This window comes from Oncorhynchus tshawytscha, linkage group LG14, assembly GCF_018296145.1.
Source record: "Oncorhynchus tshawytscha isolate Ot180627B linkage group LG14, Otsh_v2.0, whole genome shotgun sequence".
In the NCBI taxonomy this organism is placed as follows: Eukaryota; Metazoa; Chordata; class Actinopteri; order Salmoniformes; family Salmonidae; genus Oncorhynchus; species Oncorhynchus tshawytscha.
Window position 1 is genome coordinate 57,857,089 of NC_056442.1, and position 27,126 is coordinate 57,884,214.

General features: G+C 46.1%; 2 protein-coding genes across 3 annotated transcripts in view; both read right to left on the reverse strand.

The window, feature by feature from the left end:
* Positions 1-15,159, reverse strand: part of LOC112218719 (galectin-4) — a 16,840-nt gene extending 1,681 nt beyond the window's left edge. For both annotated transcript variants that reach the window (XM_042297737.1, XM_042297736.1), the window contains exons 1-10: positions 15,008-15,159; positions 14,401-14,489; positions 10,114-10,318; positions 9,393-9,506; positions 7,846-7,905; positions 6,637-6,678; positions 6,474-6,536; positions 4,119-4,175; positions 3,920-4,008; positions 444-609 (exon numbers count right to left, since the gene is read on the reverse strand). In XM_042297737.1, coding sequence (XP_042153671.1) covers positions 444-609; positions 3,920-4,008; positions 4,119-4,175; positions 6,474-6,536; positions 6,637-6,678; positions 7,846-7,905; positions 9,393-9,506; positions 10,114-10,318; positions 14,401-14,489; positions 15,008-15,049 — 927 coding nt within the window. In that variant the 5' untranslated portion in view covers positions 15,050-15,159. The remainder of the gene's footprint in view (positions 1-443; positions 610-3,919; positions 4,009-4,118; positions 4,176-6,473; positions 6,537-6,636; positions 6,679-7,845; positions 7,906-9,392; positions 9,507-10,113; positions 10,319-14,400; positions 14,490-15,007) is intronic.
* A 9,897-nt stretch (positions 15,160-25,056) lies between these two features.
* LOC112218996 (ryanodine receptor 1-like) overlaps positions 25,057-27,126 on the reverse strand; it is a gene marked incomplete in the record, with an annotated part of 309,682 nt that continues 307,612 nt past the window's right edge. Inside the window, 3 exon segments of the mRNA XM_042297738.1 lie at positions 25,057-25,622; positions 26,120-26,171; positions 26,378-26,478. Coding sequence (XP_042153672.1) covers positions 25,527-25,622; positions 26,120-26,171; positions 26,378-26,478 — 249 coding nt within the window.

A 27,126-nucleotide genomic window follows, 5' to 3' on the forward strand; every position in this document is an offset into this window, starting at 1 on the left:
ATTGAATTGAATTGAGAGAGACAGAGACAGAGAGAGAGAGAGAGAGAGAGAGAGACAGAGAGAGAGACAGAGAGAGAGACAGAGAGAGAGAGAGACAGAGAGAGAGAGAGAGAGAGAGAGAGAGAGAGACAGAGAGACAGAGAGAGAGAGACAGAGAGAGAGAGAGAGAGAGACAGAGAGAGAGACAGAGAGAGACAGAGAGAGAGAGAGAGAGACAGAGAGAGAGAGAGAGAGAGAGAGAGAGTAAAAAAACGAACTTGACACAGATAGCCAAAAGGGCAATGAATAAGCACGCAACCGGACCGTAGAGTAACCGAGGAAATGACTTAGAATATTGTCATCAATTCTAATTCTAACATCAATTCTAATTTTAAACAATGTCCGTAGATCTCATACCTGTGAACCATGACAAAGTGAGATTCTGTGTGTGCTGTGTGACTCACGTCAAAGTACTGTCCCTCCCGGAAGGGGTTGATGCTGATCTCTCTCTCCTCCATGCCCCAGCTCCCACCAATCATACTGTTTCTCACCACCACTCTTTCCTGTAGACGAGGGTTCATGTGGAACGCTATGTCCCGCGAGCCGCCCACAATGAAGTTTATCGAGAAACTACAACACAACAGGCCCACCGGTAAACATATAGTCCACACTCCCGCATGCAGTAAAATACATACAGTTGAAGTAGAAGTTTACATACACCTTAGCCAAATATATTTAAACTCAGTTTTTCCACAATTCCTGACATTTAATCCAAAAAAACATTTAAGTAAAAATTCCCTGTCTTAGGTCAGTTAGGATCACCACTTTATTTTAAGAATGTGAAATGTCAGAATAAGTTAGTTCCTTTTTTATGTCTCTATTTTAGTTTGGTCAGGGCGTGAGTTGGGGTGGGCGTTCTAGGTTCTTTGGTTCTGTGTGTTATATTTCTAAGTGTTTGGCCTGGTATGGTTCCCAATCAGAGGCAGCTGTCTATCGTTGTCTCTGATTGAGAACCATACTTAGGCAGCCTGTTTTCCCACTATGGGTTGTGGGTAGTTGTTTTCCGTTTCAGTGTTTGCACCATACGGGACTGTTTCGGTTTTCATTTATTCTCTTGTTCTGTTGTATTTAGTGTTCAGTTAATTAAAGGAAATATGAACACGTACCACACTTTGGTCTCCTCCTTCTTCATCAACATCGTTACAGAACTACCCAACAAGAAAGGACCAAGCAGCGTGGTAATGAGAGGCAGCGATATCTGGAGAAATGGACATGGGAGGAGGTATTGGAAGGCAAGGGACCCTGGGCACAGGCTGGGGAATATCGCCGCCCCAAAGAAGAACTGGAGGCAGCTAAAGCTGAGCGGCGGCGACATGAGGTAAGGCAGCGCAACAGGCACACGGGGAGATTGGCGGAGTCAGGCGATAGAGCTGAGCCAACTCCCCGTGCTTACCGGGAGAGGCGTAGTACTGGTCAGGCACCGTGTTATGCGGTCAAGCGCACTCCAGTTTGCCGTTTCGGCCCAGGGTATCCTGCGCCGGCTCTGCGTGCCGTGTATCCGGGGAGCTGGGAGGGTGCAGTGCGCCCTATGCCTGTGCTCTGCCCGTGCTGGGCGAATGTGGGCATTGAGCCTAAGGGAGAGGTGCGATTGGTATGCACCAGATCTCCAGTGCTTACCCACAGCCCGGTTCAAACTGTGCCTGCACTCTGGAGGGTCCAGGCTAAAATGGTCATCCAGCCTGGAGGAGTGGTGCCAAGGCTGCGCACCAGGGCTCCAGTGCTCCCCCATAGCCCGGTCCATCCGGTGCCTCCTCCACGCACCTGTCACGTCCTGACCTTAGTTCCTTTTTTATGTCTCTGTTTTAGTTTGGTCAGTGAGTTGGGGTGGGCATTCTATGTTTTGTTTCTGTGTGTTATATTTTATAGGTGTTTGGCCTGGTATGGTTCCCAATCAGAGGCAGCTCGCAATTGTTGTCTTTGATTGAGAACCATACTTAGGCAGCCTGTTTTCCCACTATGGGTTGTGGGTAGTTGTTTTCCGTTTCAGTGTTTGCACCATACGGGACTGTTTCGGTTTTCATTTATTCTCTTGTTCTGTTGTATTTAGTGTTCAGTTAATTAAAGGAAATATGAACACGTACCACACGTTGGTCTACTCCTTCTTCCTACAAATAGTAGAGAGAATGATTTATTTCAGCTTTTATTTCTTTCATCACATTCCCAGTGAGTCAGAAGTTTACATACACTCAATTAGTATTTGGTAGCATTGCCTTTAAATTGTTTAACTTGGGTCAAACGTTTCAGGGAGCCTTCCACAAGCATCCCTCAATAAGTTGGGTGAATTCCTCCTGACAGAGCTGGTGTAACTGAGTCATGTTTGTAGGCCTCCTTGCTCACACACGCTTTTTCAGGTCTCCGCACAGATTTTTTATAGGATTGAGGTCAGGGCTTTGTGATGGCCACTCCAATACCTTGACTTTGATGTCCTTAAGTAATTTTGCCACAACTTTGGAAGCTTGCTTGGGGTCATTGTTCAATTGGAAGACCCATTTTCGACCAAGCTTTAACTTCCTGACTGATGTCTTGAGATGTTGCTTCAATATATCCACATAACTTTCCTACCTCATGATGCCATCTATTTTGTGAAGTGCACCAGTCCCTCCTGCAGCAAAGCACCCCCACAACATGATGCTGCCACCCCCGTGCTTCACAGTTGGGATGGTGTTCTTCGGCTTGCAAGCCTCCCCCTTTTTCCTCCAAATATAACAGTGGTCATTATGGCCAAACAGTTCTATTTTTGTTTCATCAGACCCGAGGACATTTCTCCAAAACGTATGATCTTTGTCCCCATGTGCAGTTGCAAACCGTAGTCTGGCTTTTTTATGGAGGTTTTGGAGCAGAGGCTCCTTCCTTGCTGTGCGGCCTTTCAGGTTATATCGATATAGGAGTTGTTTTACTGTGGATATAGATACTTTTGTACCTGTTTCCTCCAGCATCTTCACAAAGTCCTTTGCTGTTGTTCTGGGATTGATTTGCACTTTTCGCACCAAAGTACTTTCATCTCTAAAGACAGAGCCCTTCTCCTCCCTGAGCGGTATGATGGCTGCGTGGTCCCATGGTGTTTATACTTGCGTACTATTGTTTGTGCAGATGAACGTGGTACCTTCAGGCGTTTGGAAGTCTTGGCTGATTTATTTAGATTTTCCCATGATGCCAAGCAAAGAGGCACTGAGTTTGAAGGTTGGCCTTGAAATACATCCACAGATACACCTCCAATTGACTCAAATTATTTCAATTAGCCTATCAGAAGCTTGTAAAGCCATGACACCATTTTCTGGAATTTTCCAAGCTGTTTAAAGGTACAGTCAACTTAGTGTATGTAAACTTCTGCTGAAGTGTATGCAAACTTCTTACTGAAATTGCGATACAGTGAATTATAAGTGAAATAATATGTCTGTAAACAATTGTTGGAAAAATGACTTGTGTCGTGCACAAAGTAGATGTCCTAACCAACTTGCCAAAACTATAGTTGGTTAACAACAAATTTGAGGAGTGGTTGAAAAACGAGTTTTAATGACTCCATCCTAAATGTATGTAAACTTCCGACTTCAACTGTCGGAGTGTTTGTTTACTATGTAACCTGACCAGACCAGGAACATCTCTGGGGAAAATACAACTGCAATATTTTTATAGTTGGGGGAAGGGCTAAGACTAAAATGAGGTTAGGGGTTGGGAGATAGGGGTTAGAGTTTAGGGGATAGGGGAATGAGGTTAGGGTATAGGGGTTAGGGTACTACAGACCTGTTAGCTCCTAGAGGCATCATGCCTCAGATAGGGGGTATGGGTTAGGGTATAGGGGTTAGGGTACTACAGACCTGTTAGCTCCTAGAGGCACCATGCCTCAGATGGGTTAGGGGATAGTGGTTAGGGTACTACAGACCTGTTAGCTCCTAGAGGCACCATTCCTCTGATGACGATAGTCTTCTTCGGAGACATCCCTCCTGGAATCATGCTGGAGTACGGGACAGGCTGATACACATAGGACAGGAGTAAGTTCACTGACAGCATGTAGTGTATACTGTATGTATGTATACTTAGGACAAAACAAATCTAACCTGACTCACAGAGATGTTACTTACAGGGTTGTATATTGGCTGTCCACACATGACCGGCAAGTTTCCACCAGGATAGCATCCCTGACCACAAACAGGGATGTTATCACACACACACAGACAACACACACACACACACACACAACACACACACACACAGACAACACACACACACACACACACACAGACAACACACACACACAGACAACACACACACACAGACAACACACAGACAACACACAGACAACACACAGACAACACACACACACACACACACACACACAAAGACATCACACACACACACACACAAAGACATCACACACACACACACACAAAGACATCACACACACACAGACATCACACACACACACACACAAAGACATCACACACACACACACAGACAACACACACACACACACACAACCCACACACACACACACACACACACACACACACACACACACACACACACACACACACACACACACACACACACACACACACACACATACACAAAGACATCACACACACAAAGACATCACACACACACACACACACACACAAAGACATCACACACACACACACATACACACACACAGACAACACACACACAAAGACATCACACACACAAAGACATCACACACACACACACACAAAGACATCACAAAGACATCACACACACACACACACACACACACACAAAGACATCACACACACACAGACATCACACACACACACACACACACACACACAAAGACATCACACACACACACACACACAGACATCACACACACAAAGACATCACACACACACAGACATCACACACACACACACACATCACACACACACAGACAACAAACACACACACACACAAAGACATCACACACACACAGACATCACACACACACACACACACACACACACACACACACACACAAAAGACATCACACACACACACACACACAGACATCACACACACAAAGACATCACACACACACACAGACATCACACACACACACACAAAAGACATCACACACACACAGACAACAAACACACACACACACAAAGCCATCACACACACACAGACATCACACACACACACACATCACACACACACACACAAAAGACATCACACACACACACACACACAGACATCACACACACAAAGACATCACACACACACAGACATCACACACACACACACACAAAGACATCACACACACACAGACAACAAACACACACACACAAAGACATCACACACACACAGACATCACACACACACACACACATCACACACACACACACACAAAGACATCACACACACACAGACATCACACACACACACACACAAAGACATCACACACACACAGACATCACACACACACACAGACATCACACACACACACACACACACACAAAAGACATCACACACACAAAGACATCACACACACACAGACATCACACACACACACACACACAAAGACATCACACACACACAGACATCACACACACACAAAGACATCATCACACACACACACACACACAGACATCACACACACACAGACATCACACACATCACACACAAAACACATCACACACACCAAACACATCACACACACCAAACACGTCACACACACATCACACACACACACATCACGCACAAAACACGTCACACACACCAGAAAACAGCTGTCAGCCATACGTGTTTCATTAAGTCATGTATTTACTAACTGATGCAGAATCATCCACTGAAGAAAATTATCCCACATCCAAAGACCCCCTGTCTCAACCACACAGGTGATAGTCCTGACCCACTGCCTCAACCACACAGGTGATAGTCCTGACCCCCTCAACCACACAGGTGATAGTCCTGACCCCCTCAACCACACAGGTGATAGTCCTGACCCACTGTCTCAACCACACAGGTGATAGTCCTGACCCACTGTCTCAACCACACAGGTGATAGTCCTGACCCACTGTCTCAACCACACAGGTGATAGTCCTGACCCACTGTCTCAACCACACAGGTGATAGTCCTGACCCACTGTCTCAACCACACAGGTGATAGTCCTGACCCACTGTCTCAACCACACAGGTGATAGTCCTGACCCACTGTCTCAACCACACAGGTGATAGTCCTGACCCACTGTCTCAACCACACAGGTGATAGTCCTGACCCACTGTCTCAACCACACAGGTGATAGTCCTGACCCACTGTCTCAACCACACAGGTGATAGTCCTGACCCCTCAACCACACAGGTGATAGTCCTGACCCCCTCAACCACACAGGTGATAGTACTGACCCCCTCAACCACACAGGTGATAGTCCTGACCCCCATGTTACCTCTCACTGTCTCAACCACACAGGTGACAGTCCTTACCCCCATGTCACCTGGGTATCCTCCGCCCTGTGGGTATCCTCCGCCCTGTGGGTATCCTCCGCCCTGATAAGCATTGACAGACATACAGTATGTGTATGTGATATATGTGATGGTATTTGATGACACAGACACATGAACGTAACCAAGTGTGACACCAACTTACCCCCATTTGACCACCTGGGTATCCACCAGCAGGATATCCTCCCTGTTGATGGTGGAAAACATATCAAATGTTATCCGGAGTTTATGACACTCTGAGACACAACATTCATGAAGATATATCGCTATGTACAGTCACACCACAACATTCATGAGAATATATTGATATTTACAGTCACCCCACAACATTCATGAGAATATATCGATATTTACAGTCACCCCACAACATTCATGAGAATATATCGATATTTACAGTCACCCCACAACATTCATGAGAATATATCGATATTTACAGTCACCCCACAACATTCATGAGAATATATCAATATTTACAGTCACCCCACAACATTCATGAGGATATATCTCTATGTACAGTCACCCGATAACATTCATGAGAATATATCGATATTTACAGTCACCCCACAACATTCATGAGAATATATCGATATTTACAGTCACCCCACAACATTCATGAGAATATATTGATATTTACAGTCACACCACAACATTCATGAGAATATATCGATATTTACAGTCACACCACAACATTCATGAGAATATATCTCTATGTACAGTCACCCCACAGTATTCATGAGAATATATCTCTATGTACAGACCCCACAACATTCATGAGGATATATCGATATTTACAGTCACCCCACAACATTCATGAGAATATATCGATATTTACAGTCACCCCACAACATTCATGAGAATATATAGATATTTACAGTCACCCCACAACATTCATGAGGATATATCTCTATGTACAGTCACCCCACAGTATTCATGAGAATACATCGATATTTACAGTCACCCCACAACATTCATGAGAAGATATCAATATGTACAGTCACCCCACAGTATTCATGAGCATATATCTCTATTTACAGTCACCCCACAACATTCATGAGAATATATCGATATTTACAGTCACCCCACAACATTCATGAGGATATATAGCTATGTACAGTCACCCCACAACATTCATGAGGATATATCTCTATGTACAGTCACCCCACAGTATTCATGAGAAGATATCAATATTTACAGTCACCCCACAACATTCATGAGGATATATAGCTATGTACAGTCACCCCACAGTATTCAGTGCTCAGCCCTCCAGTGGTCTTGTATGGCTTAGTAGGTAGATCATGACACAACGCCAGGATAGTAGGTTCAATACATATACAATATCAATATTGATACATACCGCCATGTTGCCTCCTCCCATTCCACCTGTAGGATATCCACCGCCCATTCCTCCTCCTCCCTGAAGAATACACAGCTTATTCCAGCTACATCCGTTCTGCCATGTGTGTGTGTTTGTGTGTGTTTGTGTATGTTTGTGTATGTTTGTGAATGTATGTGTGTGTATGTGTTGTGTAACAAGTCCATACTCAACTCCCACTTCACCTGGGTATCTATTGCCTCCTACTTGAGTGCCCTTATGCAAAAGCACCAAACATTGAGCACTTAAGAAAAAAGCTATTATATTCATATTATACCTGTGGGTGGGTGGGTGCCCTGCCCCTACACCCTGCCCCTATCCCCCTGCCACTACACCCTGCCCCTATCCCCCATGCCCCTATCCCCTGCCCCTACACCCTTCCCCTACACCCTCCCCTATCCCCCTGCCCCTACACCCTGCCCCTACACCCTATCCCCCATGCCACTACACCCTGCCCCTACCCCCATGCCCCTATCCCCTGCCCCTACACCCTGCCCCTACACCCTGCCCCTACACCCTGCCCCTATCCCCTGCCCCTATCACCCTGCCCCTACACCCTGCCCCTATCCCCTGCCCCTATCCCCCTGCCCCTACACCCTGCCCCTATCCCCCTGCCCCTACACCCTGCCCCTATCCCCATGCCACTACACCCTGCCCCTACCCCCTGCCCCTACACCCTATCCCTCTGCCCCTACACCCTGCCCCTATCCCCTGCCCTACCCCCTGCCCCTATCCCCCTGCCCCTACACCCTGCCCCTACACCCTGCCCCTACACCCTGCCCCTATCCCCTGCCCCTATCCCCTGCCCCTATCACCCTGCCCCTACACCCTGCCCCTATCACCCTGCCCCTATCCCCCTGCCCCTACACCCTGCCCCTATCCCCTGCCCCTACACCCTGCCCCTATCCCCATGCCACTACACCCTGCCCCTACCCCTGCCCCTATATCCCCTGCCCCTACACCCTGCCCCTACCCCTGCCCTATCCCCTGCCCCTATCCCCCTGCCACTACACCCTGCCCCTATCCCCCTGCCCCTACACCCTGCCCCCTGCCCCTACACCCTGTCCCTATCCCTCTGCCCCTACACCCTGCCCCTATCCCCTGCCCCTACACCCTGCCCTTATCCCCTGCCCCTATTCCCTGCCCCTACACCCTGCCCCTACACCCTGCCCCTACACCCTGCCCCTACACCCTGCCCCTACACCCTGCCCCTACACCCTGCCCCTACACCCTGCCCCCCCTGCCCCTATCCCCCTGCCCCTACACCCTGCCCCTACACCCTGCCCCTATCCCCTGCCCCTACACCCTGCCCCTATCCCCATGCCACTACACCCTGCCCCTACCCCCTGCCCCTACACCCTATCCCTCTGCCCCTACACCCTGCCCCTATCCCCCTGCCCCTATCCCCTGCCCCTATCCCCCTGCCACTACACCCTGCCCCTATCCCCCTGCCCCTACACCCTGCCCCTGCCCCCTGCCCCTACACCATGTCCCTATCCCCCTGCCCCTACACCCTGCCCCAGCCTCACCCCGATGACGTTGATGGTCTGGATGGAAACGTCGCCTCCTATCTGCAGAGCGTTGACTCTCTCGACTGGAATACGATGCTTGAACATGTGAAAGTCTCGCCCGTTCACTGTCACCTACGACAGAAAAACACATCAGCTCATCTGACCATACACAACTGTGGTCTAACCCTAACCCAACTCAACAGGTCGTTGGGCCATGACAGGTGTCTTTTATACTGATAACAAGTTCAAACAGGTGCCATTAATACAGGTAATGAGTGGAGGACAGAGGAGCCTCTTAAAGAAGAAGTTACAGGTCTGTGAAGCCAGAAATCTTGCTTGTTTGTAGGTGACCAAATACTTATTTTCCACCATAATTTGCAAATAAATTCATTAAAAATCCTACAATGTGATTTTCTGGATTTTTTTTCCTCATTTTGTCTGTCATAGTTGAAGTGTACCTATGATGACAATTACAGGCATCTCTCATCTTTTTAAGTGGGAGAACTTGCACAATTGGTGGCTGACTAAATACTTTTTTGCCCCAATGTATATAGTATCTCTATATCTGACCTGGTAACCCTCCTGGTTAATAATGGCTATTACTATATCTATACAGTATATATAAAGTGTATATATATATATATATAGTATCTCTATAGTATTTATATCTACACAGTATCTCTATCTATACAGTATATATAAAGTGTATATATGTATATACAGTATCTCTATATCTGACCTGGTAACCCTCCTGGTTAATGATGATAACCATCTCGAAGGCGTCTCCCTTGCTAAAAGGCATGTGGTGGGTCTTCTCCTCTGAACCCCATTGCCCTTCCTGGCAGCTGTTGAACACCACCTTGTCCCATCCGTCAAAACGAGGGTTGAAGTGAAAGCCGATATCACCGCCCTCAAATTCCCCACACTGCAGGTTAATGTTAAACCTAGAGGGGGTGTTAGAGAGAACATAGGATGAACAGATCGTACACAGCTAACACAGCTAACACAGCTAACACAGCTAAGACAGCTAACACTGGCAACACAGATAACACAGCTAACACTGGTAACACAGCTTACACAGGTAACACAGCTAACACTGGTAACACTGGTAACACAGCTAACACAGCTAACACTGGTAACACAGCTAACACAGCTAAGACAGCTAACACTGCTTACACAGCTAACACAGGCAACACAATTATATATATAACGACCCCATTATATACCACCCTGAGCCTTTTTAGTGGAACGACCCCATTATATACCACCCCAAGCCTTTTGGTGGAATGACCCCATTATATACCACCCCAAGCCTTTTAGTGGAATGACCCCATTATATACCACCCCAGCCTTTAGGTGGAACGACCCCATTATATACCACCCCGAGCCTTTTGGTGGAACGACCCCATTATATACCACCCCGAGCCTTTAGGTGGAACGAGCCCATTATTACCACCCTGAGCCTTTTTAGTGGAACGACCCCATTATATACCACCCCAAGTCTTTTAGTGGAACGACCCCATTATATACCACCCCGAGCCTTTAGGTGGAATGACCCCATTATATACCACCCCGAGCCTTTAGGTGGAACGACCCCATTATATACCACCCCGAGCCTTTAGGTGGAACGACCCCATTATATACCACCCCTAGCCTTTTGGTGTAACGACACCATTATATACCACCCCGAGCCTTTTGGTGGAACGACCCCATTATATACCGCCCGAGCCTTTTGGTGTAACGACCCCATTATATACCACCCTGAGCCTTTAGGTGGAACGACCCCATTATATACCACCCCAAGCCTTTAGGTGGAACGACCCCATTATATACCACCCCTAGCCTTTTGGTGTAACGACACCATTATATACCACCCCGAGCCTTTAGGTGGAACGACCCCATTATATACCACCCCGAGCCTTTAGGTGGAACGACCCCATTATATACCACCCCAAGCCTTTAGGTGGAGACCTCATTATATACCACCCCAAGCCTTTTAGTGGAACGACCCCATTATATACCACCCCGTTCTTTTGGTGGAACGACCCCATTATATACCACCCCAAGCCTTTAGGTGGAACAGCCCATTATTACCACCCTGAGCCTTTTTAGTGGAACGACCCCATTATATACCACCCCAAGTCTTTTAGTGGAACGACCCCATTATATACCACCCCGAGCCTTTAGGTGGAATGACCCCATTATATACCACCCCGAGCCTTTAGGTGGAACGACCCCATTATATACCACCCCGAGCCTTTAGGTGGAACGACCCCATTATATACCACCCCTAGCCTTTTGGTGTAACGACACCATTATATACCACCCCGAGCCTTTTGGTGGAACGACCCCATTATATACCGCCCGAGCCTTTTGGTGTAACGACCCCATTATATACCACCCTGTGCCTTTAGGTGGAACGACCCCATTATATACCACCCCAAGCCTTTAGGTGGAACGACCCCATTATATACCACCCCTAGCCTTTTGGTGTAACGACACCATTATATACCACCCCGAGCCTTTAGGTGGAACGACCCCATTATATACCACCCCGAGCCTTTAGGTGGAACGACCCCATTACATACCACCCTGAGCCTTATGGAGTCTTAATGTCCAGGTCACATTGTGCTTCTTAGAGAAAACAACAACTGTTCCAACTGATATGACCGACTGTGGTCTGAAAGGCAAGTAAAATACACAGAGGACGAGGAGGTGGGAGCTTCTGATAAACATGTGTGTATGCCTTTGCCTTGCCCTCTCTCTCTGATAACACAAGGATAAACTTCCTTATTCTAACAGGTTCAGCAGGCTGAGGCAGAGAATGTTCTTTCAACATACATTAGTTGTTATAACTTGATATACTGCAGCAGATTTTCATCATAAACGAAGCTACGTCCACACTGAACAAAAAAAATATACACGTAACAATTTCAAAGATTTTACTGAGTTACAGTTCATGTAAGGAAAGCAGTCAATTGAAATAAATTGAAATTAAATTAAATAAATTAGATGAATTCATTAGGCCCTAATTTATGGATTTCACATGACTGGGAATACAGATATATATCAGTTGGTCACAAAAAAAAGGCAAGGGTGTGGATCAGAAAACCAGTCAGTTTCTGGTGTGACCACCATTTGCCTCATGCAGCGTGACACATCTCCTGTGCATTAAGTTGATCAGGCTGTTGATTGTGGCCTGTGGAATGTTGTCCCACTCCTCTTCAACGGCTGTTAGAAGTTGTTGGATATTAGCGGGAACTGGAACACGCTGTCGTACATGTCGATCCAGAGCATCCCAAACATGCTCAACGAGCGACATGTCTGGTGAGTATGCAGGCCATGGAAGAACTGAGACATTTTCAGCTTTCAGGAATTGAGTACAGAACCTTGCGACATGGAGCCGTGCATTATCATGCTGAAACATGAAGTGATAGCGGCAGATGAATGGCACACCACAATGTACCTGTGGTCATGTGACACAGGTGTGTCAAGGATATATAAATACCTGTGATCAACTGACACCGGTGTGTCAAGGCTATATAATTACCTGTGGTCATGTGACACAGGTGTGTCAAGGATATATCATTACCTGTGGTCATGTGACACAGGTGTGTCAAGGCTATATAATTACCCTGTGGTCATGTGACACAGGGGTGTCAAGGCTATATAATTACCCTGTGATCTTGTGACACAGGTGTGTCATGACTATATAAGTACCTGTGATCATGTGACACAGGTGTGTCATGACTATATAAGTACCTGTGATCATGTGACACAGGTGTGTCAAGGCTATATAATTACCTGTGATCTTGTGACACAGGTGTGTCAAGGCTATATAATTACCTGTGATCTTGTGACACAGGTGTGTCATGACTATATAAGTACCTGTGATCAACTGACACAGGTGTGACTAGGCTATATAATTACCTGTGATCAACTGACACAGATGTGTCAAAGCTATGTAATTACCTCTGGTCATGTGACACAGGTGTGTCAGGGCTATATGATTATCTGTGACCATGTGACACAGGTGTGTCAGGGCTAAATGATTACCTGTGATCTTGTGACACAGGTGAGTTAGGGCTATAAGATTACCTGTGATCATGTGACACAGGTGTGTCAAGGCTATATAATTACCTGTGATCATGTGACACAGGTGTGTCAAAGCTATATAATTACCTGTGATCATGTGACACAGGTGTGTCAAAGCTATATAAGTACCTGTCACCTGACACAGGTTTGTCAAGGCTATATAAGTACCTGTCACCTGACACAGGTGTGTCAAAGCTATATAAGTACCTGTGATTACCTGACACAGGTTTGTCAAGGCTATATGATTGTTTCTCCATCACATTTGACACCCTGACGAAGTTGTTAGCTGGTACGTTCTCGAGCATTTTATTTGTGACTTAGCCCACACATTAAAATATCTTTAACTTTCAACCACACATGAAGTGCCTGGACTTCCCCATCAGCACCTATTAGTGGTCAGTGTGTGTGGAAGTATTCCTCTCCAAGATCACCTGGTTGTTTTGGGATCCTCAACCCACCAGGCATTGATTCCATACGAGGTCTTTTTTTTGAAATTCATAAAATACAAATTCATATAAAACAATAAGTCGAAGACCAATATAATTTAGCACATCGTCGTTGATACAAATGAAGAATGTGTAAATGTTGTTGCCCTTCAAACGTTACAGTCTGATAACGTGTAGCACCTATTAGCACCTACAGTCTGATAACGTGTAGCACCTATTAGCACCTACAGTCTGATAATGTGTAGCACCTATTAGCACCTACAGTCTGATAACGTGTAGCACCTATTAGCACCTACAGTCTGATAATGTGTAGCACCTATTAGCACCTACAGTCTGATAACGTGTAGCACCTATTAGCACCTACAGTCTGATAACGTGTAGCACCTATTAGCACCTACAGTCTGATAACGTGTAGCACCTATTAGCACCTACAGTCTGATAACGTGTAGCATACCTCCAATCCTCAGAGGCTGTGTGTTTCTCACCTGGTGATCTCGTGAGGGATGACTCCCTGGATGTAAACAGACATCCCTGATCTCAGCCCGCCGTAGATCGGCCCCACATAGGGGATACTCTGCACACAACACACAGTAATAACCGTTTAACAACTATACACAAGTAGAGATGCAAGGCACTCTGGGAAATAATAACCGTTTAACAACTATACACAAGTAGAGATGCAAGGCACTCTGGGAAATAATAACCGTTTAACAACTATACACAAGTAGAGATGCAAGGCACTCTGGGAAATAATAACCGTTTAACAACTATACACAATTATAGATGCAAGGCACTCTGGGAAGTAATAACCATTTAACAACTATACACAAGTAGAGATGCAAGGCAGTCTGGGAGCTTTTTTAAGTAGGTAGAGTAAAAGTTTGAGAAGGAAGTAAATGAAGATTGTAGGTACATACAGACAGCCAATGGCTGGGCTTCAGTCAATTCAGAAAGATAATTGAAATTGGAATTTCAGTGTACTTCCTGAATTGACTGGAATTGAAATTGAATTGACCCCAACCCTGAAGAACGGTAGATCCAGACAATATCTATGATATCTGTATACACTAGACAAGGAGACGTGCTACTCACAGGGTTGTAGACGGGCTGATAGCCAGGTGGAGCAACGAACATGATGGCTGTCACTCAGAGATCAACAGACAGACAGACGGAGAGACGGAGGAGAGGAGAGTCAGAGAGAGCAGGAAACGGTCGCTGCTGGACGGCTGGTCTTATAGAGACTTAGAACCATGGGAGGGGCGAGGAGCCAGGGGAGAGTCAGGCCAGAGTAGGGCCAGATTGGGATAGGGCCAGATAGGGCAGGCTACTTGACTAATGATGTTGGCCAGGAACCAGAAACCAGGCTAAGTGTTATCAGTTTCACATTGTTTTCCCAACCTTATCACAGGACAGGAGGAGTGGTCCAGTCGGACAAAAGATGGTGTGTGTGTGTAAGGTGAACGGTGTGTGTGTGTGTGTGTGTGTGTGTGTGTGTGTGTGTGTGTGTGTGTGTGTGTGTGTGTGTGTTAACAAACTGTGTACACACATTTGAATGATAGTAAATGGTAGATAAGAGATGGTTGTGTACCAAAGGAGTCTCAACAGTTTGCTTTCTGTAGACAGTCTGGTCGACAACAGTCGGGAGGTCTACATCATTCTGGTGTACAACAGTGTGGAGGTCTACATCAGTTTGGTCTACATCAGTCTGTTCTACAACAGTCTGGGGGTCTACATCAGTCTGGTCTACACAGTCTGGTCTACAACAGTTGGATCTACATCAGTTTGGTCTACACAGTCTGGTCTACAACAGTTTGGTCTACATCAGTTTGGTCTACACAGTCTGGTCTACACAGTCTGGTCTACAACAGTTTGGTCTACATCAGTTTGATCTACAACAGTTTGGTCTACAACAGTTTGGTCTACATCAGTTTGGTCTACATCAGTTTGGTCTACATCAGTTTGGTCTACATCAGTTTGGTCTACATCAGTTTGATCTACATCAGTTTGGTCTACAACAGTCTAGTCTACAACTGTCACGCCCTGACCTTAGTTAGTGGAACGGAACGGCGATACAGCGAAGATATGAAGGTACACGACTAGCACGGAAGCCAGAGAGGCAGCCCCAAGATTTTTTTGGGGGGGGGCACACGAGGAGATTGGCTGAGTCAGGTAGGAGACCTGAGCCAACTCCTTGTGCTTACCGTGGGGAGCGTGTAACTGGTCAGGCACCGGTCAGGCATGGTGTCTCCAGTGTGTTATTCTAGCCCGGTGCGCTCTATTCCAGCTCCTCGTATTTGCCGGGTTAGAATGGGCATCCAGCCAGGACGTATTGAGCCAGCTCTATGTTCTGGATCTCCAATGTGTCTCCACGGTCCAGTGTATCCTGTGCCTCCTCCCCGCACTCACCCTGAGGTGCGTGTCCCCAGCCCGGTACCACCAGTGCCGGCGCCACGCACCAGGCCTATAGTGGGCCTCGGCAGTCCAGCGCGTCCAGCGACAGTACCCAGTCCAGAGCGTCCGGTGACAGTACCCAGTCCAGAGCGTCCGGTGACAGTACCCAGTCCAGAGCGTCCGGTGACAGTACCCAGTCCAGAGCGTCCGGTGACAGTACCCAGTCCAGAGCGTCCGGTGACAGTACCCAGTCCAGAGCGTCCGGCGACAGTACCCAGTCCAGAGCATCAGGCGACAGTACCCAGTCCAGAGCGTCCGGTGACAGTACCCAGTCCAGAGCGTCCGGCGACAGTACCCAGTCCAGAGCGTCCGGCGACAGTACCCAGTCCAGAGCGTCCGGCGACAGTACCCAGTCCAGAGCGTCCAGCGACAGTACCCAGTCCAGAGCGTCCGGCGACAGTACCCAGTCCAGAGCGTCCGGTGACAGTACCCAGTCCAGAGCGTCCGGCGACAGTACCCAGTCCAGAGCGTCCGGCGACAGTACCCAGTCCAGAGCGTCCGGTGACAGTACCCAGTCCAGAGCGTCCGGCGACAGTACCCAGTCCAGAGCGTCCGGCGACAGTACCCAGTCCAGAGCGTCCGGAGACAGTTCACAGACCGGAACCTCCAACCACGCAGCGAGGGTCCCCAGTCCAGAACATCCGGGTTCCACAGATCCAGAGCTGAATGAACTACGGGCCCTGGTCCCCAGATCCACGGGTCAGTGACACAAGAGCGGACTCAGTGTAAAGTAGGGGGGGTGGCGTCCAGAACCAGAGCCGCCACAGAGGTTAGATGCCCACCCAGACCCTCCCATATAGGTTTAGGTTCGCACCTTTTGGGGGGGGAGGTACTGTCACGCCCTGACCTTAGTTATCTTTGTTTTCTTTATTATTTTGGTTAGGTCAGGGTGTGACTAGCGTGGTAAGTGTGTTTTTTCGTCCTGTCTAGGGATTTTTGTATATATATGGGGTTTTGGTATTGTCTAGGTAAATGTAGGTCTATGGTGGCCTGAATTGGTTCCCAATCAGAGACAGCTGTTTATCGTTGTCTCTGATTGGGGATCACATTTAGGTTGCCATTTTCCATTTTGGTTTTGTGGGTTATTGTCTATGTGTAGTTGCCTGTCAGCACTCGTGTCTTATAGCTTCACTGTTGTTTTGTTGTTTGTTTAGTGTTCTTTGTGTAAATGAAGAATAATGTATTCTAATCACGCTGCGCCCTGGTCTCCTCGTTACGACGAACGTGACAACAACTGTCTGGAGGTCTACAACAGATGAAGAATAATGTATTCTAATCACGCTGCGCCCTGGTCTCCTCGTTACGACGAACGTGACAACAACTGTCTGGAGGTCTACAACAGATGAAGAATAATGCATTCTAAACACGCTGCGCCCTGGTCTCCTCGTTACGACGAACAACTGTCTGGAGGTCTACAACAGATGAAGAATAATGTATTCTAATCACGCTGCGCCTTGGTCTCCTCGTTACGACGAACGTGACAACAACTGTCTGGAGGTCTACACCAGTCTGGAGGTCTACAACAGTCTGGAGGTCTACAACAGTCTGGAGGTCTACAACAGTCTGGAGGTCTACAACAGTCTGGAGGTCTACACCAGTCTGGAGGTCTACAACAGTCTGGAGGTCTACAACAGTCTGGAGGTCTACAACAGTCTGGAGGTCTACAACAGTCTGGAGGTCTAGTCTGGAGGTCTACAGCAATCTGGAGGTCTACAACAGTCTGGAGGTCTACACCAGTCTGGAGGTCTACACCAGTCTGGAGGTCTACAACAGTCTGGAGGTCTACAACAGTCGAGGTCTACAACAGTCTGGTCTACAAAAGTCTGTTTTACAACAGTCAGGTCTGCAACCGTCTGGAGGTCTACAACAGTTCGAAGGTCTACAACAGTCTGGAGGTCTACAACAGTCTGGAGGTCTACAACAGTCTGGAGGTCTACACCAGTCTGGTCTACAACAGTCTGGAGGTCTACAACAGTCTGGTCTAAAACAGACTGGAGTTCTACAACAGTCTGGAAGTCTATAGAAAGGGAATGACACTACTTCCTGCTATCACGTCAATGGGATCAGAGCTGCTATGGAGATGTCAGACTTCCTGCAGTATTGATCGTGGGCTATAACGATACTGTACGTATCCTGTGTTAGTGGAACATGGGTGTGTCCAGTGACGTTTTATGAGTTGTTGTAATATTTTCATCATGTAATTGCGTTATTTAATGAAGATAAACCTCTGCCAAAACAGTAGTGGTGGAATAATAGGGATGGACTGAGCCTCGTGTTAGCAAATACTCAACCCTGACACTTATAGTGGAATAGGAACACCATGGAGTATTGCCAATGCCTCATGGTCAGGCTTGGCGTCAATTCAGAATGGAAACCCGAATTCCAATTCCTCATTTTCTTCATTGAAAAACATTGAAGAGAATTGAAATGTGAATTTCAGTGTACTTCCTGAATTGAAATGGAATTGACCTCAATCCTGCTCTAGGTTGGATTTACTTTTGCGTCAGATAGTTGACAAGAAGTTAAAAAAAACTCATAGGTATCTCCCCTTCCTTTATCTTCTCTGTCTCATCTGCGTTGAGCTAGAAGGAGAACCTGCACTATAACCTCATTAGATGGGTGGGGGAGGGAGTGCTGATGTTAGCCATTAGAATCATGAATGGAATAACAGATTAATGATTGATAATAGTTAATCATTAATATAACCTAAACATAGGTCTCCCTTCTTAAAGAGAACACACCCCTGATACACACACAACTCACACAACTTACACACACACACACGCACAAAACAAGGAAGGATTTGCCAATTCATCTTAAAATAATCTGTTCGTTTTATTAATCTTGTATTGAAACACAGGATTCAGTCAGGCAACAACATTCTAATAGTCAACAGGTCAACATTCTAATAGTCAACAGGTCAACATTCTAATAGTCAACAGGTCAACATTCTAATAGTCAACAGGTCAACATTCTAATAGTCAACAGGTCAACATTCTAATAGTCAACAGGTCAACATTCCAATGGTCAACAGGTCAACATTCTAATAGTCAACAGGTCAACATTCTAATAGTCAACAGGTCAACATTCTAATAGTCAACAGGTCAACATTATAATAGTCAACAGGTCAACATTCCAATAGTCAACAGGTCAACATTATAATAGTCAACAGGTCAACATTATAATAGTCAACAGATCAACAGGTCAACATTATAATAGTCAACAGGTCAACATTTAAATAGTCAATAGGAGTCAACAGGTCAACACTCTTATAGTCAATAGGAGTCAACAGGTCAACATTCTAACAGTCAACAGGTCAACATTCTAATAGTCAATAGGAGTCAACAGGTCAACACTCTTATAGTCAATAGGAGTCAACAGGTCAACATTCTAACAGTCAACAGGTCAACACTCTTATAGTCAATAGGAGTCAACATTCTAACAGTCAACATTCTAACAGTCAACAGGTCAACATTCTAATAGTCAATAGGAGTCAACAGGTCAACACTCTTATAGTCAATAGGAGTCAACAGGTCAACACTCTTATAGTCAACAGGTCAACACTCTTATAGTCAACAGGTCAACACTCTTATAGTCAACAGGTCAACACTCTTATAGTCAACAGGTCAACACTCTTATAGTCAACAGGTCAACACTCTTATAGTCAACAGGTCAACACTCTCATAGTCAACAGGTCAACACTCTTATAGTCAACAGGTGATCTCAGGACTAATACATCATCACAGCCCTCCGTGGATCACCACACATACAGGTATACACCTGCGTGTGAATTACACACACACACACACACACACACACACACACACACACACACACACTGTGGTGACACACTCCAGGAGTCACATCTCCTCCTAACACAGTACAAGTTAGTCAGGACATTACTCAACATGGAGAGAGTGTGTATGAGTTAGCCTGTGTGTGTGAGACGGTGTGTAATGTTTCTGTCTGGTTTCTTATTCCAGCCTGACATCACGTGTGAGGTTTTACTCCCAGAGAAAAATTAAATAATATGCACATATTCTCCCCCCCCAAAAAATAAAAATAACCATGATATTCTAACCTGCCAGAAGAAAAAACACAACAGCTTTTCAGTTATCTTCTGACTGCAAACTGGCTACAGTGTTCATCTCCGTTCAGTTATCTTCTGACTGCAAACGGGCTACAGTGTTCATCTCTGTTCAGTTATCTTCTGACTGCAAACTGGCTACAGTGTTCATCTCCGTTCAGTTATCTTCTGACTGCAAACTGGCTACAGTGTTCATCTCCGTTCAGTTATCTTCTGACTGCAAACTGGCTACAGTGTTCATCTCCGTTCAGTTATCTTCTGACTGCAAACTGGCTACAGTGTTCATCTCCGTTCAGTTATCTTCTGACTGCAAACTGGCTACAGTGTTCATCTCCGTTCAGTTATCTTCTGACTGCAAACTGGCTACAGTGTTCATCTCCGTTCAGTTATCTTCTGACTGCAAACTGGCTACAGTGTTCATCTCCGTTCAGTTATCTTCTGACTGCAAACTGGCTACAGTGTTCATCTCCATTCAGCTATCTTCTGACTGCAAACTGGCTACAGTGTTCATCTCCGTTCAGCTATCTTCTGACTGCAAACTGGCTAAGTGTTCATCTCCGTTCAGTTATCTTCTGACTGCAAACTGGCTACAGTGTTCATCTCCGTTCAGCTATCTTCTGACTGCAAACTGGCTACAGTGTTCATCTCCGTTCAGCTATCTTCTGACTGCAAACTGGCTACAGTGTTCATCTCCGTTCAGTTATCTTCTGACTGCAAACTGGCTACAGTGTTCATCTCCGTTCAGTTATCTTCTGACTGCAAACTGGCTACAGTGTTCATCTCCGTTCAGTTATCTTCTGACTGCAAACTGGCTACAGTGTTCATCTCCGTTCAGTTATCTTCTGACTGCAAACTGGCTACAGTGTTCATCTCCGTTCAGTTATCTTCTGACTGCAAACTGGCTACAGTGTTCATCTCCGTTCAGTTATCTTCTGACTGCAAACGGGCTACAGTGTTCATCTCTGTTCAGTTATCTTCTGACTGCAAACTGGCTACAGTGTTCATCTCCGTTCAGTTATCTTCTGACTGCAAACTGGCTACAGTGTTCATCTCCGTTCAGTTATCTTCTGACTGCAAACTGGCTACAGTGTTCATCTCCGTTCAGCTATCTTCTGACTGCAAACGGGCTACAGTGTTCATCTCCGTTCAGCTATCTTCTGACTGCAAACGGGCTACAGTGTTCATCTCCGTTCAGCTATCTTCTGACTGCAAACGGGCTACAGTGTTCATCTCCGTTCAGCTATCTTCTGACTGCAAACTGGCTACAGTGTTCATCTCCGTTCAGCTATCTTCTGACTGCAAACGGGCTACAGTGTTCATCTCCGTTCAGTTATCTTCTGACTGCAAACGGGCTACAGTGTTCATCTCCGTTCAGCTATCTTCTGACTGCAAACTGGCTACAGTGTTCATCTCCGTTCAGTTATCTTCTGACTGCAAACTGGCTACAGTGTTCATCTCCGTTCAGTTATCTTCTGACTGCAAACTGGCTACAGTGTTCATCTCCGTTCAGTTATCTTCTGACTGCAAACTGGCTACAGTGTTCATCTCCGTTCAGTTATCTTCTGACTGCAAACTGGCTACAGTGTTCATCTCCGTTCAGCTATCTTCTGACTGCAAACTGGCTACAGTGTTCATCTCTGTTCAGTTATCTTCTGACTGCAAACGGGCTACAGTGTTCATCTCCGTTCAGCTATCTTTTTAACCCTTATGTATTCATCATAACAGGTAGAGTATCATATTATTCACTGTGAACAAAGTAGCGGAGAAGGCCTTAAATAAAACAATACATTTATGTTATTTATTTGATGTTAATGTGTCATTTGTTAGTCCGGCCCTTCTGAGTAGCGCTGTCCTTATCACACTACGGCCAACATATAGAGTAGACATGAATAAATACAATAATGACTGTTCACTGAATTAGCCCTGTTACCTGTACATTAAGATGGTATAGAACACGCGTCAGCCCAGCGTCAATACAACGGGGCTATAAGACCTGTCTTTAGGAGAGATGTCTTTAGGAGAGATGTCTCTAGGAGAGATGTCTTTAGGAGAGATGGCTAGGAGACCTGTCTTTAGGAGAGTTGTCTAGGAGAGATGTCTTTAGGAGAGATGGCTAGGAGATATGTCTTGGAGAGATGTCTTTAGGAGAGATGTCTAGGAGAGATGTCTTCAAGAGATATGTCTAGGAGATATGTCTTTAGGAGAGATGTCTTTAGGAGAGTTGTCTAGGAGAGATGTCTTTAGGAGAGATGGCTAGGAGATATGTCTTTAGGAGAGTTGTCTTTAGGAGAGATGTCTAGGAGAGATGTCTTTAGGAGAGATGTCTCTAGGAGAGGTATCTAGGAGATATGTCTTTAGGAGAGATGTCTTTAGGAGAGTTGTCTTTAGGAGAGATGTCTAGGAGAGATGTCTTTAGGAGAGATGTCTCTAGGAGAGGTATCTAGGAGATATGTCTTTAGGAGAGATGTCTCTAGGAGAGATGTCTTTAGGAGAGATGTCTCTAGGAGAGATGTCTTTAGGAGAGATGTCTCTAGGAGAGATGTCTTTAGGAGAGATGTCTTTAGGAGAGATGTCTCTAGGAGAGATGTCTCTAGGAGAGATGTCTTTGGGAGAGATGTCTTTAGGAGAGATGTCTTTAGGAGAGATGTCTAGGAGAGATGTCTTTAGGAGAGATGTCTTTAGGAGAGATGTCTAGGAGAGATGTCTAGGAGAGATGTCTCTAGGAGAGATGTATTTAGGAGAGATGTCTAGGAGAGATGTCTAGGAGAGATGTCTAGGAGAGATGTCTTTAGGAGAGATGTCTTTAGGAGAGATGCCTAGGAGAGATGTCTAGGAGAGATGTCTTTAGGAGAGATGTCTAGGAGAGATGTCTCTAGGAGAGATGTCTTTAGGAGAGATGTCTCTAGGAGAGATGTCTTTAGGAGAGATGTCTCTAGGAGAGCTGTCTTTAGGAGAGATGTCTCTAGGAGAGATGTCTAGGACAGATGTCTTTAGGAGAGATGTCTTTAGGAGCGATGTCTTTAGGAGAGATGTCTAGGAGAGAGGAGAGATGTCTCTAGGAGAGATGTCTTTGGGAGAGATGTCTTTAGGAGAGATGTCTTTAGGAGAGATGTCTAGGAGAGATGTCTTTAGGAGAGATGTCTAGGAGAGATGTCTAGGAGAGATGTCTTTAGGAGAGATGTATTTAGGAGAGATGTCTAGGAGAGATGTCTAGGAGAGATGTCTTTAGGAGAGATGTCTTTAGGAGAGATGCCTAGGAGAGATGTCTAGGAGAGATGTCTTTAGGAGAGATGTCTAGGAGAGATGTCTAGGAGAGATGTCTCTAGGAGAGCTGTCTTTAGGAGAGATGTCTTTAGGAGAGATGTCTCTAGGAGAGATGTCTTTAGGAGAGATGTCTCTAGGAGAGATGTCTAGGAGAGATGTCTCTAGGAGAGCTGTCTTTAGGAGAGATGTCTTTAGGAGAGATGTCTCTAGGAGAGATGTCTAGGAGAGATGTCTCTAGGAGAGATGTCTTTAGGAGAGATGTCTAGAAGAGATGTCTCTAGGAGAGATGTCTAGGAGAGATGTCTCTAGGAGAGATGTGTCTAGAAGAGATGTGTCTAGGAGAGATGTCTTGAGGAGAGATGTCTTGAGGAGAGATGTCTTTTGTAAAGATGTCTTTAGGGGAGATGTCTAGGAGAGTTGTCTAGGAGAGATGTCTTTGGAGAGATGTCTAGGAGAGATGTCTTTAGGAGAGATGTCTTTTGTAAAGATGTCTTTAGGGGAGATGTCTAGGAGATATGTATTTAGGAGAGATGTCTTAAGGAGAGATGTCTTGAGGAGAGATGTCTTGAGGAGAGATGTCTTTAGGAGAGTTGTCTTTAGGAGAGATGTCTAGGAGAGTTGTCTTTTAGGAGAGATGTCTTTAGGAGAGATGTCTAGGAGAGATGTCTTTAGTAGAGATGTCTTTAGGAGAGGTGTCTTTAGGATAGATGTCTAGGAGAGATGTCTTTAGGAGTGGTCTGTGGTAGCCTATAGGAACACTGTGTGGTCTGTGGTAGCCAATAGGAACACTGTGTGGTCTGCGATAGCCAATAAGAACACTGTGTGGTCTGTGGTAGCCAATAGGAACACTGTGTGGTCTGTGATAGTCAATAGAAACTCTGTGTGGTCTGTGATAGCCAATAAGAACACTGTGTGGTCTGTGATAGCCAATAAGAACACTGTGTGGTCTGTGATAGCCAATAGGAACACTGTGGGGTCTGTGATAGCCAATAGGAACACTGTGCCGTCCGTGTCAGCCACTAGGATCTCTACATCAGATCACACAGGTCACAGACAGGAAGGGACACATCGTAAGACTTCAGAGTGCAAAAACAGGGTTTTGTCTAAAGTCATCATATTGTCCTGTAGGATCAGACAACCTGCCTCTAAACTGTTTACTCCAGAGTGACTGCTAATGGCCAGATCAACGTCAGTTATAAAATCTCTAGAGAGGAAAAAAAAGAGAATGAGGAGAGACCTGGGGTGTGTGACTGCTCCCTAGTGGACAGAAGAGGCACTGCTATGAAATGCTCTCACCCCCACTGATCATTATCAAGCAATGGGAGAAATACACCAACAATGACAGAAATAGCTCATTTAAAGGCATACACAAAAATCAAGACATTCTTACACGAGGACATTAATGGCATTTATATTAATACAATCTCAAACAAGAGCGATTATAATAATATGAAGGAAAAGAGCACTACTTAAGACATTAAAGCACGTTTGTTTACCATGAGAGTTAGGCACTATGCTGTATTCAGCTCTACAGAAACACGCACTGACAGAGAGGCAGCGCTCTGTGTGTGTGTGTGTGCGTGTGTGTGTGTGTGTGTGTGTGTTTTGAATTCAGTCAAGACAGCATATCTATATTTCACACAGAAAAAGGCCATGAAGTGTATTTACAGGGTTAAAAGCCCTTGGGACTCTTCATCTCCTCTGATCATGTCATCTTCCTTCAAACCCACATCTGTTCCCTAATACATTCTATATTTCCTTAACTTTCTCCTTCTCTCTCTCCCACCCAGACAGACAGGATTTATCCCACTAGGCCAGCTGATCCTCATACGTCTTCCTGAAACAGTCTCCAGCAGGGAAGAAGTCCCAGCATCTCTCTTGATACATCTTCCACACATACGACTCCTGTTGTAGGGAGAGAGAGAAAGAGAGAGAGGGAGTGAGGGAGAGGAGGACAGGGAGGGAGAGAGAGAACGAGTGAGGGAGGGAGGGAGGGAGGGAGGGAGGGAGGGAGGGAGGGAGGGAGGGAGGGAGGGAGGGAGGGAGGGAGGGAGGGAGGGAGGGAGGGAGGGAGGGAGGGAGGGAGGGAGGGAGGGAGGACAGAGGAGGACAGGGAGGGAGTGAGGGAGAGGAGGGACAGGGAGGGAGGGAGGGAGGGAGAGGGAGGACAGGGAGGGAGGGAGGGAGGACAGGGAGGGAGGGAGGGAGGGAGGGAGGGAGGGAGGGAGGGAGGGAGGGAGGGAGGGAGGGAGGGAGGGAGGGAGGGAGGGAGGGAGGGGGAGGGGAGGGGGAGAGGAGGACAGAGGGAAAAGAGGAAGATGATAAATGGAGACAGGAAGTGTTTACAGACAGACAGACAGACAGACAGACAGACAGACAGACAGACAGACAGACAGACAGACCTGTCCTGTGTGCTCCGTTTCATCTTTATTGATTAGGTACATCAGGAAGAACCTGCAGGGAGAGAGGAGAGGAGAGGAGAGGAGAGGAGGAGAGGAGAGGAGAGGGAGAGGAGAGGAGAGGAGAGGAGAGGAGAGGAGAGAGGAGAGGAGAGGAGAGGAGAGGAGAGGAGAGGAGAGGAGAGAGGAGGGAGGGGTGTCAGAATGTGACACGATTCTGAATGAGTCGACTCTTCTTCACACATAGGTACTGTAACTTACATATAGTTGGCTAAGTTATGTTCTTCCAAGGTGTGCGTTTCGAAGCCATGAGGAGTTGTATCAAAGTAGTCGCTACCGATACCGCAGATGAAGCACTGCGTCTGTAGGAGGAAGAATCAATAAAGAAATTATGAATAAAATAGTTCAATGTTTTCCCCTCATGTTGACAACCATTCGTCCAATCTCCTACAGTACTAGCACACTGTCCAGCCATCTGTTCTAACATCTGATAGTACCAGCCATCTGTTCTAACATCTGATAGTACCAGCCATCTATTCTAACATCTGATAGTACCAGCCATCTGTTCTAACATCTGATAGTACCAGCCTTCTGTTCTAACATCTGATAGTACCAGCCATCTGTCTAACATCTGATAGTACCAGCCATCTGTTCTAACATCTGATAGTACCAGCCATCTGTTCTAACATCTGATAGTACCAGCCATCTGTTCTAACATCTGATAGTACCAGCCTTCTGTTCTAACATCTGATAGTACCAGCCATCTGTCTAACATCTGATAGTACCAGCCATCTCTTCTAACATCTGATAGTACCAGCCATCTGTTCTAACATCTGATAGTACCAGCCATCTGTTCTAACATCTGATAGTACCAGCCATCTGTCTAACATCTGATAGTACCAGCCATCTGTTCTAACATCTGATAGTACCAGCCTTCTGTTCTAACATCTGATAGTACCAGCCTTCTGTTCTAACATCTGATAGTACCAGCCATCTGTTCTAACATCTGA